This window comes from Astatotilapia calliptera, chromosome 4 (genome assembly GCF_900246225.1).
Source record: "Astatotilapia calliptera chromosome 4, fAstCal1.2, whole genome shotgun sequence".
Lineage (NCBI taxonomy): Eukaryota > Metazoa > Chordata > Actinopteri > Cichliformes > Cichlidae > Astatotilapia > Astatotilapia calliptera.
In genome coordinates, this window is record NC_039305.1 from 5,398,292 (window position 1) to 5,417,058 (window position 18,767).

Here is an 18,767-nt window from a genome sequence, read left to right on the forward strand (position 1 = left end):
TTATACTCTGGAACAGATTAGCTTTCATATAAACACATTAAAGGACACACACGGGATGTTTAAAACTGCTTGGGAACCCTTTTTGAAGTTTGGAAGGTGCGTGCATCTAAGGGAAAATGAAAAAGACCCATTTAATGTTGAGAATCAGCCAGCTGGAGCAGATTGTAGTTTCTGCTCGTTTTCCCACTGCTGTTCAACAAAAAAAATTCAAGAAGCAGTAAAAGAAGAAAATACCAAAAAAAAAAGAATTAAGTGTCTTTAATGATATAGGCTACATTTGTACATTTTCTACAGCAGACTTTCAATGAGACTAACTGCCAATAAGAAAGAGAGAACATTTCACCTGTAACAACTGAAAAACTGGATAAGATGTGAAAAGCTCTGAATTTAAATACTCAGTGTAAATATTCAGCTCAGTATTTTGTCCCATTAAATAATACAAACATTTAATAGCTTGAACAATCAATGTGAAATATAAATTACATTAAAGCACCTTTTCAAGAATGAGGATATTAAAATAAATAATTGGCCTTTCCATATCAAGACAGTACATTTTGATGGTAGTAATGTAAGGCTGTGCAGTCACACTGAATGCTCCCACTCACTGATGTAAAACATACAGTAATGACACAACGTGACTCCAACAACAGCAAATAACTGTGGTTACAATATGAACACCTACGGATGTGTAGCTCCATCAGCAACGACAGAATATTAGTAACTGCTGCGGCATTGTTTCCTTCAGTTCCTTCTTCGAAAAAGAGACCAAATAAAGGACAAAAGTGAGAAGATTGTCACTTAGTCTGCCACCTGGATGAAGCCTTGTTAGAGATGTCGATTCATTTAGCAAGAATAAACCAAATCGCAGTTCCTCACTCAGTCACTCGTCCACACTGGGACACTGATGAAACCCGTCGTCACCCAGTAAAGCTGTCCTACGATGAAGTCGCTAACTGTACACTGTTCATGCACGAGCCTTTCGTTCACGCGCTAACGATTCTACCTAAACCTGGCAAAGCAACAGTCGCGTGATCGGGTGCGGCGACACACACCTTACACTTTGATCCCTCGACACCTGCAGGTCTGCCTGTCAAATGCATGCACACACACACATACACCCACACACACGCACAAACACACACCAAGTGAGAAAAGCTTACTGTGAGTATAAAATTGAGGGTAGAGGGTGTTTCAATGGGTACTTCAAAAAGTCACAAGAACATATCAAAGACTGAGGCACAAAGCTGCCTTTTTAAAATCACCAATACAAGTACCAGCAACCGGTGACGGTCGCTCCTGCCTCTACTGCCTTACGGGGTGTAGAAAAATGCATACATCTATGTTACAGTACACGAAGAGGGCTTTAAATGTTTACAGGGCCTCCCAGACACAAATATATTTAATGCTTTGTTTTATTTATACACTGGAAATTTGGTAATCTAAGGAAATTTTAGTGGACATACTATTTGAGAAAAAAAAAAAAAAAATCGGACAGCAATTAAAACACTCGTAATTTTTCTTTACATAAAACCCTGTACATGTTAGCATTATCAGTCAATTAAAATTATTATTTTGAAAAAATGTCAGTCAGATAGTTTTAAAAGCTCTTTTTTCTTACAAAACTGTTTTTGTTATCTGTGTGTGCAACAGACACGATATATTCCCAATTGTATTCTGGGATTGGGAGACTAATTCAGTCCGAGTACTGAAGATCTAAGTCCACTGTGCCGTCTGTCACCACTAACCTCACCCTCTTGGGTTTTGTGGCACCCATGGAGTGAGATGTTGTAACAGGTCCATAGTGTGATGTGCCTTGGTGATCCCCAGCGTGGCACTGCTGCTGCATATCCTTCCTGCAGTGCTCGTCGTGACCTTTGAGCCCTGAAAATCCAGCCAGAGAAGCTGGGTTGGAGAGCTGGGGTCCACAGGGCTCGACGACCAGCCGCCCCTGTGTGCCCGAAGGCTCCATCAGGCAGTGGTAGGTGTAGTTTGTTGAGCCCAGTCCTGGGTAGCCTTCAGCACCATCCCTGAGACCCAGGGTCAAAGAATGGTCTCCACTGAAGTTTAGTACGTAAGGAGGACCTTGATAGCCGTAAGGGAACGAGGCTGAGGGGGCTGAGGACTTGTTTGCTGGTGCTGGTGTAGCAGGTGGTGTATTGTGAACCACTTGGGGGCTGTTGTGCTGAGACATGGGCGAAAGAGAAGTGCCAAAACTGAAATCAAAGGGGTCTTGCTGAGTGTAACACGGCTGGTGTTTGTCTGAGGTCGGCGTAGTGGATTTATCCTGTTTCATGCTTTTCTCGTGCGGTGCTGAATAACTGTCGGACATTTTGCTAGGAAAGTAGAACTGCCTCGGCAAGATAGAAAAGTTTTTGTATGCCATGTTGGCTTCGGCACTTTCATGTTTGTCTGATGACATCTTAGCTTTACTATAAGAATGAGAAATTGAGGAGTTGGGTTTATTGAAATGAATGTTGGACCTGTTGGAGGAAGCGAGGTGAACGTCCTTTTCGAACCCCTGAACAGACAAGTTGCCTTTCTGATGACTGTCTGCACTAAAGCAGAACTTTGGACTCTGCTGGGTTTTCTCCATAGCACCTGATTTTGCACCTAGCATTCTGGACGAGACGGTCGGGCTGCCGGCAGCCGTGGTCTCTTTGCAAGGTGCGCTGTACAAGTTCTGACTCTGGTTGCCCCCCTGAAACTTGAGCACCCTGTGAATAACTGTAGAGGTTTTCTCAGGAAAGTTGAATGGATTGTCGGGAGGGTTGGGATTTTTCACAGTGAAGAGCTGAGGAGAGAGGAATTTGTTAGACATTTGAGACGACTGTACGGGCTTTGTTAAGCAGCTCTGGGACACTGCTCTAACTGCGTTTGGCTGATTGCTAGAAAACGACTGGGATTTATTGGGAATGGTCATACGATGGAAGGGACCCTGGGTTTTGAGGTTAGCCTGGGTTTTTGATTGGCTGGTGCTTGGCTTTATGTTCATGGCAGGGTGGGGTAAAGTAACAGGGCTTTGAGTTGTAACCGAAGACGATGACGCACCCATAAAACGAGGCTTACTGGGTGCCATGAAAGACTGATTTTTTAAGTCTTCTTTGGAAAACCTCATTCCCGGATTTTTACTTATAATTCGATCTTTAGCCGCCAAGTCAGGGTTGCCCAGAGCTGAATAACTGAAACTGGTGTTGGGTGGGTTTCTGTCTTTGGAGGTATCCTTTGCTTCACATTCCAGAGGAACTGAGTCACTTTTGGAAGGCATTAGGCCTGGAAAAAACTGCAAATCCTCACTGGTAAAGTTATTTCCAGGACTGGGAGGGCCAAGGTATGGCGTTTCCGTGGTCCACGTGTCGGTAGGGCTGTGAGAGAGGGGACTGCTGAAAGGATCTGTAGGAGGATCCAGGGAACACAGATCTGATGGGGAAGATGGAAGCATGTTCTGTGGCTGGTAATAGCCCTCAAAGTTGAGACACTGAAAGTCAAGAATGTCATCACAGCAGTTTGTGAAGCTGGGCTCGCTGGTAAGCATGTTATCTGCTGTTGCAAATGGAGGAGACTGGGACGGGGGTTGGATGACAGAATTAGAAGAGGCTGTGGGCTTTTCCAAAGTCTGAGATGAACACAAGCCCTCGGAAAGCCGAGAGAGACTGTTATCAATTTGCTGAAGAGTGTGACTAAGGCAAGTGGTGGGTGTTTCGACAGGCCCACACTTGTGTGTTCTGTCCATTTTGTGCCTCTGTTTCCTTCCTCCGCTGATCATCTCTGGCCTTTCAGTGATTCTGTCTGCAGCTACGGATATAACTTCGGTTTTACTGTCGTTGAGGGGCGAGGACAGCGACAGCGGTGATAGGGACAAAGAAAATGGTGGCGGTTCGGTTTTCAGAGAGCTGTTGTTCAGTCTCTCAGAAGATGGGCACTCTTCTTTGAGCTTGCAACAATCGGAAAGTCCTTTTTGTTTACCTAAAACGTGACCCTTCATCTCTGTCTTAATAATGGTCTCTACTTTTAAATCGGGCTGTATGAGCTCCTCTTTACTATCCACCTCCCAAATATCCTCCATCTTCCTACGCAGTTTAATTACCGGTAATGGACAGCCATTTATGTCCAGTTCCGGCTCTTGCTTTTTTTGTGACCCACTTTCAAACAAGCAGGAACTCTTTAAAAAACCTTCTTCGATTTTTGTTTCCAGCGCTGCCGCTGACAGGGCTGTGCTGTCATTTTTCTGACTCTCTGTTTTTTCTAGCAGCTGCTTGACTCCAACCACGGGGTCCCTATCGATTTTCTCTTTGAATTGTACTTCGTTGCTGGCAGACACATCGGGCCCACAGACGTTTTCCCTGTCATTTTCAAGGTCCTTGTCTGATTTTGCACCAGTGTAGAAATTTATAGCTTGCAACTTCTCTCCTCTTTTTTTCAAACGATGCAATCTGCTCTTTGACTTCTTACTAGCTTGCACGTGAGCCTGAGCTGCCTCCATCTCCATGTTTAAAATTGACACCGAGTCCATAATAGCTTTAAAAGGATCGAATGCCACCAACTCATCTCCCTTTTCTGCTTTTAATGCCATGTTTTCCAACCCTGCACTTTGCATCTCCCATACTTTCCCTCTTCTCCTCTTAAGCCGAATTTTAAAAAAGTCTGGCTTTATGTCTTCCAAACCACTTTGTTCCAGGGTCATCAATTTCCCCTGATTTCTACTTTGAAATTCATCTGAAGTCGGACTTTCGGCTACATCCTCAACACGCTCGCTCTCTAGTGTCTGTGCTTTACCGGCGTCATCCTCATCCAGCCTCTCTAATTTACACTTTCGAGCGTTCCTCATTAAATGACCACGCTGAGCTTCAGCAGGTCTCGAGCGAAGGACCCTGTTAAAAGAGGAGTGTCTTCTGGGGGCTAACCGCTGCATTTCTGTCCTCCTAACTCTGACTTTATTCTCTCTTTTCACTTTGCTACTCTCCCCTGAAGACGGGGCGAGGTCCTGCCTCAGCACTGCAGACGATTTCAACTCTGTAACATTTTTAGAAACCTGATCTAAGGCAGAGTTTAGACTTTGTTCAGAATCTAGTGCCGAACTGCGAAATGTACGTTTCTTCAGAGGTATATTGGACTGCGCGTGCACTTGTGCATTGGTGTCTGGATTAGTCGTGGTTTTAGCCGAAATCAGTGACTTGTGAGGTAGTGGGTTGAGGCAGGTGGCCGGTGGGTCATTGTGCCTCTGTGGCAACTTAGGCTCCACACTCTCCTGACTCAACTCCGTCTTAACTGTAGCTGTAATGTCTTTGCTTAAGTGTCCCTTGGTGCTTGGCTTATCTGCTGCTTTTCTTTTCACTGCTCTGGGCCTTATCTTTCGTCTTCTAATAATCCTCCTCTGCACTGAACGCCGGAACCTGCCTCCATTTATTTCAGTTTGTTCTGATTCCTCCTCGGCACTCTCCTTGGAGGCCCAGGTAGAAAACCGTCGTCCCACATTACCTCCCTTTAATCTCCCATCTATTAATGATTTATCTTTTCTTAAAACATCAGATAGCAGAACCTTTGCCTGTTTTATAACAATATCATCTTCATGCCTACTTACTGGCTGCGTACTCAAACTCATTTGTCCTGATCCTTCCTGCGTGCAAACCCCCTTGGCTGTATTTTTAACATCCTGGACATTATTTTGACATTTGCTGGAAACCATTTTGCAATCAGACCTTTTCACTTCTTCTAGGTTTCTGTTACTTTTACTGTCTCTCTGCCCTTCTGTTTTGCCTTTTAAAAAATCCGTCTGTTCGTTTGTTATAAAATCTTTGTCATCTACCGAAGCCGTTTGTATTTCACTAAATTTCTCGCTTCTCTTTTTCTCGCTGTGGGATAAGTCGCCCGTGCTCTCGCTCGAATGCCGTTTCCTTACACTGGTTTGATCTGGAGACTTGAAAGACATTTCCCTCACCCCTCTGTTACCGTCAGCTGTGCAGACCTCTGAACTTCTCGCCTGCCTCTGCTGAAATCTGGATGCTCGTTTTTCTGTTGCTGGGCCTGGGCGCTGGCTCTGCATCCTCCTTCCTCTAACCTCCACCCTTACTTTCCTGTCTTCACAGCTTTCTCCAAGTTCCAAACTTTGTGACACCGATAACCTCGTTAGATTGACTGTAAGATATTGCTTCAGAGATATTAGCGGATTGTCTCCAGTGTTCTTCAATCCATCCGTGTTACTCGTGGATAAAGCTCTGATAGTCTTGCGCTCAGTTTGCTCGGCAGCAGGATTTTGAGCCGTGGTGATGACGCTGGTTTCGATGGCGCCGCGGTTTTGACTTTCTGTGATTGCAGTTTCGACATTCTCTTGTTTTATTGCACTGCAGATTTTGTCGCCCTCATCCGGGTGACAAACAGTTGTAGTGTTAGTTGTGTTACTGGACTTCGTCTGGTGTGCGAGTGTGGTGCGAACACTGCTTTTTGTTCTTGAAGAGGTCCTCATGTGAACGGGCTTCCTGCCCACCACTTTTGCAAACCTCCCATTAAGGCCTGCGCCTCTTACCGCAGATCTGCTTTTCTGACATGCTGACATGGAGGAATTCAGAGTAAAGGGCTTCAAGTTCACCGCACTGCTGTTGCTTTCTTCCCCAGTCATGTTCAGTCCCCTTGGCCTGTTATCTTGTGGCCTCACTTCCTCGAGTTGCAGCAGCAGTGCCCTTTCTTTGCTTTTTGGATCCTTACAATTGAGTAAAAAATCCAAAGAGTGGCGCCGCACTCTGACTCTAAGGTCCTTTAGTGTAACCTGGGATAAAAGCGGAACCGTTCGCCGCTGTTTGGCTGTAGAGGAGGACTTTAGTGGGTGCTTTCCTGATCGTCTTTGCTTCTCCTGTCTCCACTTCTTTGTCTGACTCAGTTTTCTGTTCTTCAAGGCATTTCTTCTCATCTGCTGAGTGAATGAGTTCCTTGAGGGGATGGCTTTGAAAGAGAGACAGCAACAAAGAAGCAAATTAACTTTTTGGTTTCTACACAAAACCCATTGTTCTGCTTTTCTGCCCTGTGAACAACTTCATGTGCAGAGTCTGGTCTATAGTGTAAATCAAACTTGTGAAGACAACAACTGTAAATTGCATCAAGACGTTGAAGCATTTTCTTTTTTTTTTTTTTAAAAAGAAGAAGGAAACAAAGCATGTTTACTCTGAAACAGTGGAACACATAACAGTTTGTTTCTAACAGGAGATAAAATTACATTTTTTCTGTTATCAACCCACTTAAAAATCTAAATAATGGACGTCAAACGTAAGGTCCGGGCACCAGAATCCCCCCAACAAAGACTCCAATACACTCACTGGATAGCTTTGGAAAATGTGAAGGGCATGAATTGTTGGACTTAAATGTGTTTTACAGCTTTTTCTGCTGATAAAGACCTCCCTGTGGCTAATCATACTCCACAACTGTAATTAAGTAATAGATAAACAATCGCATAACAAAAACAGTTCCTGTTTCTCACTACTTACAATAGGTCCACGTACAAAAGGATATTTTCTGTGAACAGAAGCTGTGTGTTTTATAATTACAGGACACTCTAGGCAATGAGCTACCAGAATTTCTTTTGTAATTTTACACATTTATTTCTTAAAATTTAAGCCCAAAGCTGAAAGATTTCTTTCGTCTACTACATAAGCATTTCTATAGCATTTATAAATGAACAAACCTAAAAAAAACCAAACAACAAACAGTGGTTCCCTAGAAGTTCTTTAAAGGACAAATAGATAATATAAACTGAGAAAAGAGGCGGGTTAGGGTTGTTGTCCTTTGGTAGGGGACCAGTTTAAGGGATTGTTTTCTTGACTATAAAGCCCGTTACACAAGAATAACCGCCACTCTTTGCCTGCCCACAGGCTCCCATGAGAAAGGTCTGCAAAAGAAGATCAAGTGAGAGGCCCTCAGAGCTGCAGGAAAAAACTTTCATTAGATTTACTCCTCCTAGGCAGATTTCATTGAGCAAGGGCTCACTTTCAGACATCTTGGGTAGAGCTCAACTAAACTGGGTGAGGTTGAGCTTTGAAAAGGTTGAACTTGATTCATACGACAAGAAAAAATGAGAGCTTTATAGCAAAAATGAATGATGAAAAGTAATTTAGTAAGTTCATCCTGATTACCATCTTTTCATGATTGCTGGAAGCCAAAAATGTCATTTGAATTAAAATCCTCTTAAAATCCGAGTCTAATCACAACTAAAGCTCCATTGTTATTAATCATCGACACAGATTATTGAATAACTTTTGATAAATATAAATATTTTAATGAGGATCCATTTGTGAGTGGTCCCTCATAATGTTTATGTTGGCTGTCCCCGAGGAAGATCCCATCTAATTATTCTAAACCCCACATAATAAATCCTTTATTTATATGATTGCATAAGCATGCATATGCTACCTAAAGCAAACAGATAAGAACAAAAGGATATTAAAACATCTGGATTTATTTAGTTTATTTATTTAGTAGAATAAGTAAACAAGTTTGGAGATTTTAATATAATATAATAACACAGATATTTAATAGTAGACCCTTTTTAAGGCATAATATTTTACAGGTTATGGATAATTGCACTGCCACTGTTGAACGTATACTTTAAACAGAGCAATAATTTTAATCTGAACAGTGTAGTCACGGCAGAATTTAAGCTGTACCAGGTATTATTGCAGGGCTTGTATTAATGTAGTCTTTACTTTACAATATAAAGGACTTCGAAGCAACTGTCTCTGTGATTTGGAGCTATATAAATAAAACTGGATAGGATTTAATAAAAAAAAATTTGGCAAAAACTCTGTTTATTTGTGTGTTTTCACACTAACATCAGGGTTTTTCCTGAGTGGCCTTGAGCACGAAAGGACTGCATATAGTTTAGGTATTTTGTTATCTTACTCAATAAAAATCTATGGATTTTCCCTTTATGTGCAATCCCTCTGATTGTGCTTTGGGGAAAGCCCAAAAGCTCTTTAGTAAGAAAATCCCAAACTGGTTACCTTTAAAGATTCCCGAGTGTATTCCTGGTGTTATTGGCCTTGTAGAAAAGTGACCTCTCTCTCTGTGATGACGAAGATATCGCTCTCTCAGGCGGTACTTTTGGCCCACGGGGTCCTTTGTTTCCTCGATTTCAGGCTGTTTCCCTCTGTGCTTGAAGTGACCCTCTCCATTCCTAAAGAAGAGTTAAAAAAAAGATTAAAAGTTCAGAGTTTTCATCTCTTAGATGAATAAAATCTGTTGAGAAAAAAAAAAAGACTTTGATAAAGACCACGTCTGATCAGATAATGGACGTACCTCTCACAGGTGCAGCATTCACACATTTCATTGCCTTCACCAAAAAAGCTGGCTCCATAGTAACACGTGATCTCTTCCCCAGGTGCTATGGGTCGAATCACCTCAACACAAGCGATATTCTTCTCACCGGGGACGAACTGGGCGGGTGAAAAAGAAGGAAAAAAAAAAAACAAAAAAAAAAAAAAACAGACAAAGACAAAGGTTGGATGGCCCGTGGGAAACAACAACAACAAAGCAGTCAGGAGGCAGAAGGCAGGTCTAAATCTGCACTTAAAATAAAACATTTGGCATGAAAATAACATGTTATAATTTCAACTTGAAGTGTTTTAGTGAATTATTATTGCAGATTACCTTGCAGTTTGGCTTGCAGTCTTCAGTGCAACGGGACAAAGAAAAAGAAAGATAAATAAGGTCACTAATAAAATCACACCAGTGAATGAAAAACTCAACATTTTGCTAATCTACTGGTTTAGATTGGATTTATTTTCACTAAAGAAATAAAGAGATAGCCCTCTGATGGAAAAAAAATGACCCAGTTTTTACTAGGCCTTTGGCATAATTGCAGTTAGGATAAGATATGCTTTGTTTTCTTTAAAATATGGAGCTGAAACATTAAACAGACCTACAACAGAACACCTCAAATACAAAATATATCAACACAAATAAAATGTGACAAAACAAAACAGCTCAACAAGGTTCAAAAAACAAACAACATGCAAAAGAAAAGCTCTAAATCTAAATGAAATACAATCAGATGCTTAAAAAAAAAAAAGCTTGATATAATATAATATGACAAAGTGGCTTGAAAAGTAAAAGAGTTCAAATTCAATAGAGCAAAAAGAAACAGCAGTGAAAACAAGCACAGCATATGTCATGTCACATTAAAGTGGTTCACTATAACAGGATGTGAAGTGTTGAGACAACACAGGGCCGAAATAAACTCAGACAATTTACTCTCTGCTAGACAGATGTTTTGTGTAATAAAGAGTTATTGCATGAGGTATGAAAGACCTCCTGAATCTTTATTACTGTGCACCAACATGTCATCTGCTAACATGATTTTCTCGCTCTTGTAACTAGAAAGTCAATAAATCATATGAGGAAACCTATAATTTCTCACTATAATTATGATGACGACACAGACATGGGTGCAAAACATTGACCGCTATCCCTGTGTCACTGCAGTGCAAACCGAGTTCAGGATAAATCTGTTTTGGTGCACTCTATGAATTATATACATTCATCAGCTTGAGTAAGGAACCAAAAGTCGGCCTATTATGCTCATTTCCAGCTCCATATTTAGCACAGGTTTGCATGATTTATTTATTTATTTTTATTCATAATTATTCATATTTATTCATCTATTATTAAGCTTTGGTAAAGCCCCTCAGTTCCTCTTCTGTTTTAGTTTCCATTTTCCTCTTTTTAAGCCAACATCTTCCGATTGCCTGCTCATCGCAAGCACGAGGGTCAAGATAGTCCCTGTTTTTATCGTAACAGAAGCAAAGAGCAGAAACGTATCTGAAACAGAGCATTCAGAGCAGCCTGAAGCCTCAGCTTTCGGCCCACAAAGTTAACTGTACGCACACCAGCCTCAGCATTTCCAATGTGAGCAATCAAACTTTAAAAATAAAGGGTTGCTCAGTGACAGCTAAAATCATAATCAGTTAATTTGGTCACCATGGAGAACTTTTTAAACACATTTTTAAACACAGACTACAAAAAAATACACAAAAAAGCATTTAAATTCTCTTTTTTTTTTTTTAAAAAAAAAAAAGGAAAGAAACTTGCCTTTCTATTGAAGTTAATTTCCCCAAACCTTCATCATAATAAATCAAAGTGAAATGATCTGAACCTGAAATCCTATTTGAGATCTCTGAATTTTAAAAGGACTGCTTGCACACTATCTGAAACTCTGGCATGGTCAATGTAAATCAGTATCAATCACTGTAACAGCACACATATAGGGAGAAACACAGTAGGCCCACTTTAAGAGTAACTACAGTGTAATACTGAAGGCATGGCCTAGATTTCCATTAAGATGCATATATATGTGTACAACCACTAGTCTCGAAGGTAAACACACTCACCGTGGTTAATGAAAGCTGCAGGCCCGAGCCAGAGCTGAGCGCAGCGTTTGCGTGTGGAATACATCACGCTGAAGTCATTGACTCCCGCCCTCAGCACGGCACTGTCAGCAGGACTCAGCTCTGCTATGCAGCCCAGCAGGACCTCCACCCGCTCTCCTACAAACCTGCAGAGGAACAATTCAGGCATCACATTTTCAGTTGTAAAAAACAACACCATACAGGACGCAGTGCTGCTGCAGTGGCAGCTCGTGATGCTGCTGCGTGTGAATACCAGTGCCTAGTTGAGGTTATCTTGGCTCCGTTGGTCTCTGAGGAGTATCTGTCACAGGACTCTATCTTGACACCGCTATCCAACAGGAAGGCACTGAGGTAGCGATAAACCTGCAAACATCACACACGGTCTTTGATTGTGATGTTACACTCGAGTGACAAATCCAAGTATCGGTGATAAACACATACACACATAGACAATAAAGTCAAATGATAACAAACATTTTTGTTTTATGCATACATGTTGTCTCAGCAGCTCCTGTCGATGGCTCCCCAAAGCATTAAAGTAGTCACCAGCCAGCTCGCCCACCGTTAGAGCCTCAAACGTAGCGTTGAAGTCGTGCGTACGCTGAAACCTCAAAAGTGTCTCTTTGAGGTTACCCCAACGTCGGATCTCTGGTGGGGGGCTGCACAAAGAGAGAGGGACAGATATAAGAAGAGTCTAAGAAGCTTCCTTTTAACACTGAATTTTAGATATAGCATCCAAATATATTTTTGAACCAACAACTTTAGGAAAAAAAATAAAAGAAAAAGAAAATCACACAAAAAACACCCAAATCAGCTCACAGTTAAAAATATTTGGACTAAATGTTCCACAGTTCTGTTCTTATAAGCTACAATAACAATTAATAAATATCTGTGCATCTTTCTCAGAAATCTAACCTTCCTTCACTTCTGTATTTAATACGGATGCACCAAAACATGCACAACAGGTGCACACAGGGTTTTTCCACGGCCCTCTGGGAGGTCGCTGCACCCATAAGTATGACTGGTCAGGATGTAGATGGGACAAAGAGTTTACGTTACCTTATTTAATAAAAGCCTATCCATTTTTCGGTTCTTATATTATTTTCAATTATTCATTTTAAAGTGGATTTAAATACATTTCATGCAGGAAAAACACCACCCAGAATTTTACAAACACTTAACAAACTCATTCATTAAAACGGCTTTAAAATAAGCGGTTGTCAAACTACTCATGAAAAATCTTGGAAAATGAACAGCAGTTTACTGATGCTGCTGCGTACACCTTCATTAAAGTAAAATTCAGGTTTTTCTTTTTAATGACTTTCTCTAATGACTGCTGAGGTGTGAGCTTTTATTCGGACACTCATCGTTATTATATATTAACTTTCACTGAACGTCCAGGTTTTGCAGTTGGCCTGAAGTGTCACTGCATTAAAGCATAATCAGAACCACCTGGTATTCTTAAAGTTTTATAGAGCTCAGGGGCCGCTTTAATAGGAATGCATGGATTGCGAAATTCTGGACTGATGATTAACCTTCAAGTGCCCAAAGAAAGTTAATTTAGAACTCAAACTGCACATTTCTGTGTGCTGTAGTGATATTTCTAATGATAAAAACATTTCCAATTTACTTTAACAAAATGTAAAGCTTTCTTTTTTTCACTCCACCTTTCAAATAACAGGAATTAGCCGACTGGTGTTGGGAGGATAATAGAAAGTTATACAGAGTAATTTATGACCCTGGAAATGTATGTATTTTTATAAAATTACAGGCTCTCATTTTATTTTCCACTTCTAATCACGACATTGTAATGGTCTGCAGTCAACCATGACTAACAGAACTAGAGCAGCACCATTTACTGCTGCGGAGGCCTTGAGGCAGACACTTGAACACCTGAAGTAAAACAGCTCAACTGACAGAAATTAGTTGGCAAAAGTGACATAAATAATTTGAATGTTTCTGCGCAAACACACACACATCAAAACAACATACGTATTAAGATTTTGTTTTAAACAGAACCCTGGAAGTAACAAAGGCTGAAGAAAAAGCCTGATTAGGAAAATTTCACTGTAAGTTGCTGTTGATGAAGGCGTCACCGGTTCATCTAATGTTACTATTTATTACACAACAATATGGACACACATAAGTAAAGGCATTGGTGGATTTAACAAGATCTGCTACATGTAAAGGAAACAGTATGATAACCACAAGCAGAGCCATTATTGCTCTATTCCTGTATAAAGTATGAGTCATGACTCCGCTTTGTCATTTCAGACGCTAAAATAGCTCGGCTGTTTGAGCGTTTAAATAACAGTTTGAGTCAATATTGTTTTTCTGTTAATAATATTTCTTTATTGTTATTAATTCCCCCTTTGTGTTGGGGCAACAAACATTGACATTCTAAATAATAACTGACATGCTTTAAAGTCTTTTCAGCTCTTTGCTAATTTTTTTTTTAACATTTTCCCAGCACAAAACTGATGTAACGCAACACAATCGGCTGTTGACACAAAGAAATATTAATGAAATGTTGAAATTGAGCGCAATCTGATATCCACATGTGGGTTTTGTTCCTACATCCTCATAACATCATTATAACAGTCTTTTTTTTCTCAAGTTGCAAAGCTATGACATCACAACAATGTGATTGGTCAGGTGCAAAGCTAAAACCGGACCAATATTATTTTGATGATGCACAAAAAACACCAGTACGGGATATCAGATACACCTTACGTGAGAGCTCATGTTATGGTTTCTCTTTCACCCTCACATTTATTTATTTTTATATTTCACTATAAAATGAAATTCACCCCTTAACCCTATTGTGGGATTATTAATTTAGATCAGTTGCTTTCTTCTGCCTTTGTATTTTTTCCACCCAACCAAAAATCTAAGAAATCAAGCCTTAAAAAAGCCAGCGAAACAGCAGTGATCACACTCTTTCCAGCCATACCATAGCACTGGGTAGTCACTGGACTCCATGATTGCTGTATTGTGTGTCAGATTACCTGATGTTCATTTTGTGGGTGCTGAAGCCCAGCAGAGGGTCCAGCACCAAGCGGGTGGCCAGGTCATCCGTCTCACACAGCTCCTTCACACTCATTCTAGTGCTTCCGTCCATCGCCTCCCACCATCAGCATGCTGAAACCACAGGCATCAAAGTAACGCTGTGACAGCAGCAGCAGCAGCAACAACAACAAACCACAATCACCTACCTGCATTTCTGCACATCACACAACACCTGCATTAAATTTCTCACCGGTGCCCTGATATCTGCGTATATAACCGGTCTGCTGCTGGGTTGCATCATGTTGAAGAACAGTAGATAAAATCGTTGCGTGAGAAAGGAATGTGGCTGTGTTTCTACGGGCTTCCACAGTCCATTAGCTTAGCAGGGTAAATATGTTATCAGCTGCGGGACGGAGGGAGCTAGCGCTATGGCCTGCAGCTACAGTAACGGGATTGCATCGCAGCGCTGATGAAAGCCAGCGCATCGATGCATGCTTGACACACCTATGCGGGCTTTCCAAACCTACCTGGGAGTCTTTTGTAGTCAACGAAAGTATCGTCAGGTTGACCGTTTAGCAGCAAGCCGCTCACTCGCTCTGCTCCGGCTCTCGCTCTGCTGGCTGGGGCAAAGTTAGCCTAGCAGCAGCAGCGAAGCCCGCTAGCTCTCTGCCGCCTCGCTGGCTCTCCCCGAAGATGGAGTCTCCTCGTCGCTTATGGAATTTTACTGCTCCTTCACGACTCCGGGTCCCAGCCGAAATTTTAAAAGGGGGACAAATGCACAACACCGGGGAACGATTGAGACACGAAATGTGTGTGTTTTGTAGCCGCTAACTAGCTTTTACAGGCTCGTCTAGTAGCAAAAGTTGATGATGAGCGACGTCCAATGCAACCGAACTAGCTGTTAGCCACGCCCCTTGCGCTGCGCCATTCGCTTAGGTCAAGGTCAATTTTACAAATCAAACCAGAGGGCTTTGTTTTAAGCTCTGTGATTGGTCAGGCCTTTTTATGGGCGGAGCCGATCCATACCCTGGGTTTACTACGACGTGCAGAGGGGAGTGTTTTCTTGTACAGCGGCCTCTGCCTCTATTTGGCTGCTGGAAAGCATTTCACACAATCACACTGTTAGTACACAGTCAGAATGCGCTCATCAGCAGCGACACTAAAACCTGCCTGAAACCCTCCTGCACTGTTAATTACACTAAAGCTCACAGTGAGGAACTCCGTGCATTAGGTTAATGCTTCAGGATTGAAATTTTGCTATTTAAACACTTTATATTTGCTTAACCTTTAAATAATTTATTTTAAGTTTTAATTACTGAGATGACAAATTTAAGGGCCAAGCTTTAGATTGTATTACGTCATAATAAAAACAAACAATAAGCCATTCTACTTTTGCAGGACATTTTCTGTCCGACCCACGAAAATTGAGAATAATCCCTGCGCAAAGTACATAATACACACATAATACATTTGTCCTGTAAATTACTCTTGTCCTGGGACAAACTGTAAGCCTCTGGGTTGGAAAGGTGATTCCAAAATATTATTTAAAATACAAAATAGCTCATGAGAACGGCCCAAAATAGTATTTTTCTTTTCTTTGCCATAGCCTTCTGATAAGCATGTCTAATAGACTAGTTAATTTAAGATTGATGATTTTGTTGACACGTGTCTCTTTTTTTCACATCAACATATTTTTAAAGAACAGTCATTATGCACTGCTGCTGTGTCTAACAACACACGTGCAACCCTGTTACCTAAATTAGCCTGAAAAAGAAAGAGATAAAACAGTGACATGATATAACAAGGAAGAAGTGGCATGATCAAGTCATGTGCTAACAGCATGGAAAGACCAAAGGTCAGTCCTCTTTGACCTAGTTTGTATTTTTCCAGTCTTTTCTTATTAGATTGGTGTGTCAGTCTGGATCTGGTCATCTTTATCTCCCAGGTTGACCCAAAGCCACCAAGGTGTCCTGCTTTTGGCAACAGGTGACCTTCAAATGGACCCCTGGATCATGTGAGGTCAATGTTTTAGATAAGAATATAACAGATAAGCTTCCATTCACCGACATAGGTTTTGATTGCTGGGTGGGATGGCCATGTAAAGTGTGGGATCACTTGGTCTTCCCTCAGCAAACTGTGAGCATCACTTACTTTTCTACATTTGTTGAATTTTTGGGTGCCATCCGCATCTAAAGTGGAACAAGTTAACATAAAATGGAATATAAAGCCACGAGACCATCAGGCATTATCCTCAAATGGTCTAATTTTATCACTGCTGAGTCAACACACACATAAAGGCTTGGGATAAAAGTCAGAGTATAAACACACTTACAGCGTTTTCTGACATCAGGCCATAGGCACAGCACGGTGAGCTGATATTCTCTTTCTTTAATCTTTTTCAGCCATCTGCTGTCCTCCGATGTCCATCCGTTTTCTCTCTGTGGACCCTCCCTTCCTTCACAATACTGCAATATCACAGTGTTGTGATATTGTCACAACTTGTTAACTATAAATTAACTACTAAACTTAAGAAAATAGGATTATATCAGTTATTTGAACACAGCAAGCCTGAAAAGGGGTTCACGTGGGTGTAAAGTAATACTATTCTGAACTCCCCAGACAAATGGCATTCATGATATAAGTTAAAACTAATATAAAAACTAATAAAAAGTGAATTTGCATGAAAAAAAAATCACCTTGGAAAGCAGCTTAGACCATTTAAAACTATATAGAAACAAAACATTGCATGTGGCAACCTTAATTGTTCCATGCAAGCTTTTTTAGCTTACTAAAATACGGAAGTCATGACCACATGTGAACATGAAGTTGGCCAAAGAACATGTCTAACAAAGTGTTTTAAGATGGTGCCTCTAAGCAGCCTGACGTCTTCACTCTGTTCTCCCATATTGCCAATGACTGCTCCAGGCAAACTGCTTCGATATCAATGTGTAGTCATCTTGCTTCTGCCTTTCAAAGTTCATTTAAATAGACCGTTTGCAGTCTGAAATACAGACATTGGACCAATTTGAGTTAAAAATGTAGCTTCACACAGATTCTGTTTTTTTCGGACATAAAACATTTTAAAGTGAGCCGTGCCAGCCATCTCAGCCCCGCTGTTTGAAACACAATCCATCTTTCTGTGCTTCTATTTTCAGACACACTGAATGCAGATACCTCACTGCTCTTTGGATTTTTGCCAGCCACTATTCTGGAGAGCTGAAATTTCTCAGAGATAAATAAGCACCCCCTAAAACTCTATGGACAGGTCTCAACTGGAAAACAATCCAAAGTAGTGTTACTGCATATTTTAAAGGGTGTCAAGCATTCAGTAACCCGGTGGCAGCATGCTTTACAAGGAGCAGAAGTGGAAAGCACCAATCGCTCTGTCATCACAAAGGCTCAGCTGGAGTATTCAAAGTGGCCGGATGACTTCATTCAACTATCAAAGAGTGTGTCTCTCAGCTGCTTGGAGGAGGAAAGTGTACCTCCCTTCAGCACTTGAGGAAACCTTAGTAACTGCTCTGTTTGTCTATGAGTTATTTTTTCTCTTTTTGCTAGATTTATTGAGCCCTCGAACGAGCGAGCTGTTACAGTGACTAAAATGACTGAGTCTTGTTTGTAGAGGTTTATGATTTTAAATATTTTATGCAGAAAAATTCATAATCAAAGCTTCTGTAGCAGTAAATCTTTCTCCTCTGGATCTTTTGGGCCTGCAAAACATTCCAAGTGAACAGATGTGGAAAATGAAAATAAAACCTGACAGCTTCCTGTTATCGCTGCTACACAAATGGGCATGTCCCTGGAAAACAATGAGAATTTGTAGTATTAGACTGACAAACTGATGGAAGGAAGTGTTTTTATGGCCACAAGACATAAAATAATACACTGCAGGGGCCATAAATGCTCCCACTGTTTGTTTACGCTGTCCAAGCTTGTGTTTATTTTCTATATTTTATTATTAATAAATCTGCACGCAAGAGCATACAATGCTGCTGTTTGGTATGACAACTTCCTCATTAGAGAGGCAACTGCACAAAATTGTGACTTCTTGTTCTTCTAACCCAAATATTCTGGCAGTTTCTATTGACTGTAGTTTATAAGAGTCAACACACTTGACTCCCACAAATAAATAAGAACATGCAGCGAATGTGCAGAGCTGCAGCTACATCCCTACTGAAACCAAAGGAATATAACCAGATAGATAAATAACTAAAAAAAAAAAAAGCACTAACAGGGAAACAGGAGTTCCAGAAACCCTAAAAATAAACAGCTTTCATTTATGAACATTTATCAAGTGATGGAGTTAGAAAAAAATGCATTCAGTTCTGATACATTATTTTTGATATTCATGGGCACATACGCTGTATACTG

At 40.9% G+C, this 18,767-nt stretch overlaps 1 protein-coding gene across 1 annotated transcript; it reads right to left on the reverse strand.

The window, feature by feature from the left end:
• Positions 1-243: 243 nt before the first annotated feature.
• kmt5c (lysine methyltransferase 5C) lies at positions 244-15,309 on the reverse strand. Its single transcript, XM_026164164.1, has 9 exons — positions 14,924-15,309; positions 14,396-14,528; positions 11,881-12,046; positions 11,641-11,750; positions 11,370-11,533; positions 9,631-9,650; positions 9,280-9,416; positions 8,985-9,157; positions 244-6,933 (listed from the first exon to the last, which is right to left on the reverse strand). Exons 2-9 carry the CDS (start codon positions 14,506-14,508, stop codon positions 1,694-1,696), a joined length of 6,123 nt encoding a protein of 2,040 aa, XP_026019949.1. The 5' UTR covers positions 14,509-14,528; positions 14,924-15,309; the 3' UTR covers positions 244-1,693.
• Between the last annotated feature and the right edge of the window lie 3,458 nt (positions 15,310-18,767).

Coding starts and splice junctions, on each gene's coding strand:
- kmt5c (XM_026164164.1), bottom strand. CDS start 14,508: ATGGACGGAAGCACTAGAATGAGTGTGAAGGAGCTGTGTGAGACGGAT. Junction 11,751..11,880: donor AGGAGCTGCTGAGACAACAT/GTATGCATAAAA, acceptor TGATGTTTGCAG/GTTTATCGCTACCTCAGTGC. Junction 9,158..9,279: donor GAATGCTGCACCTGTGAGAG/GTACGTCCATTA, acceptor ACTCTTCTTTAG/GAATGGAGAGGGTCACTTCA.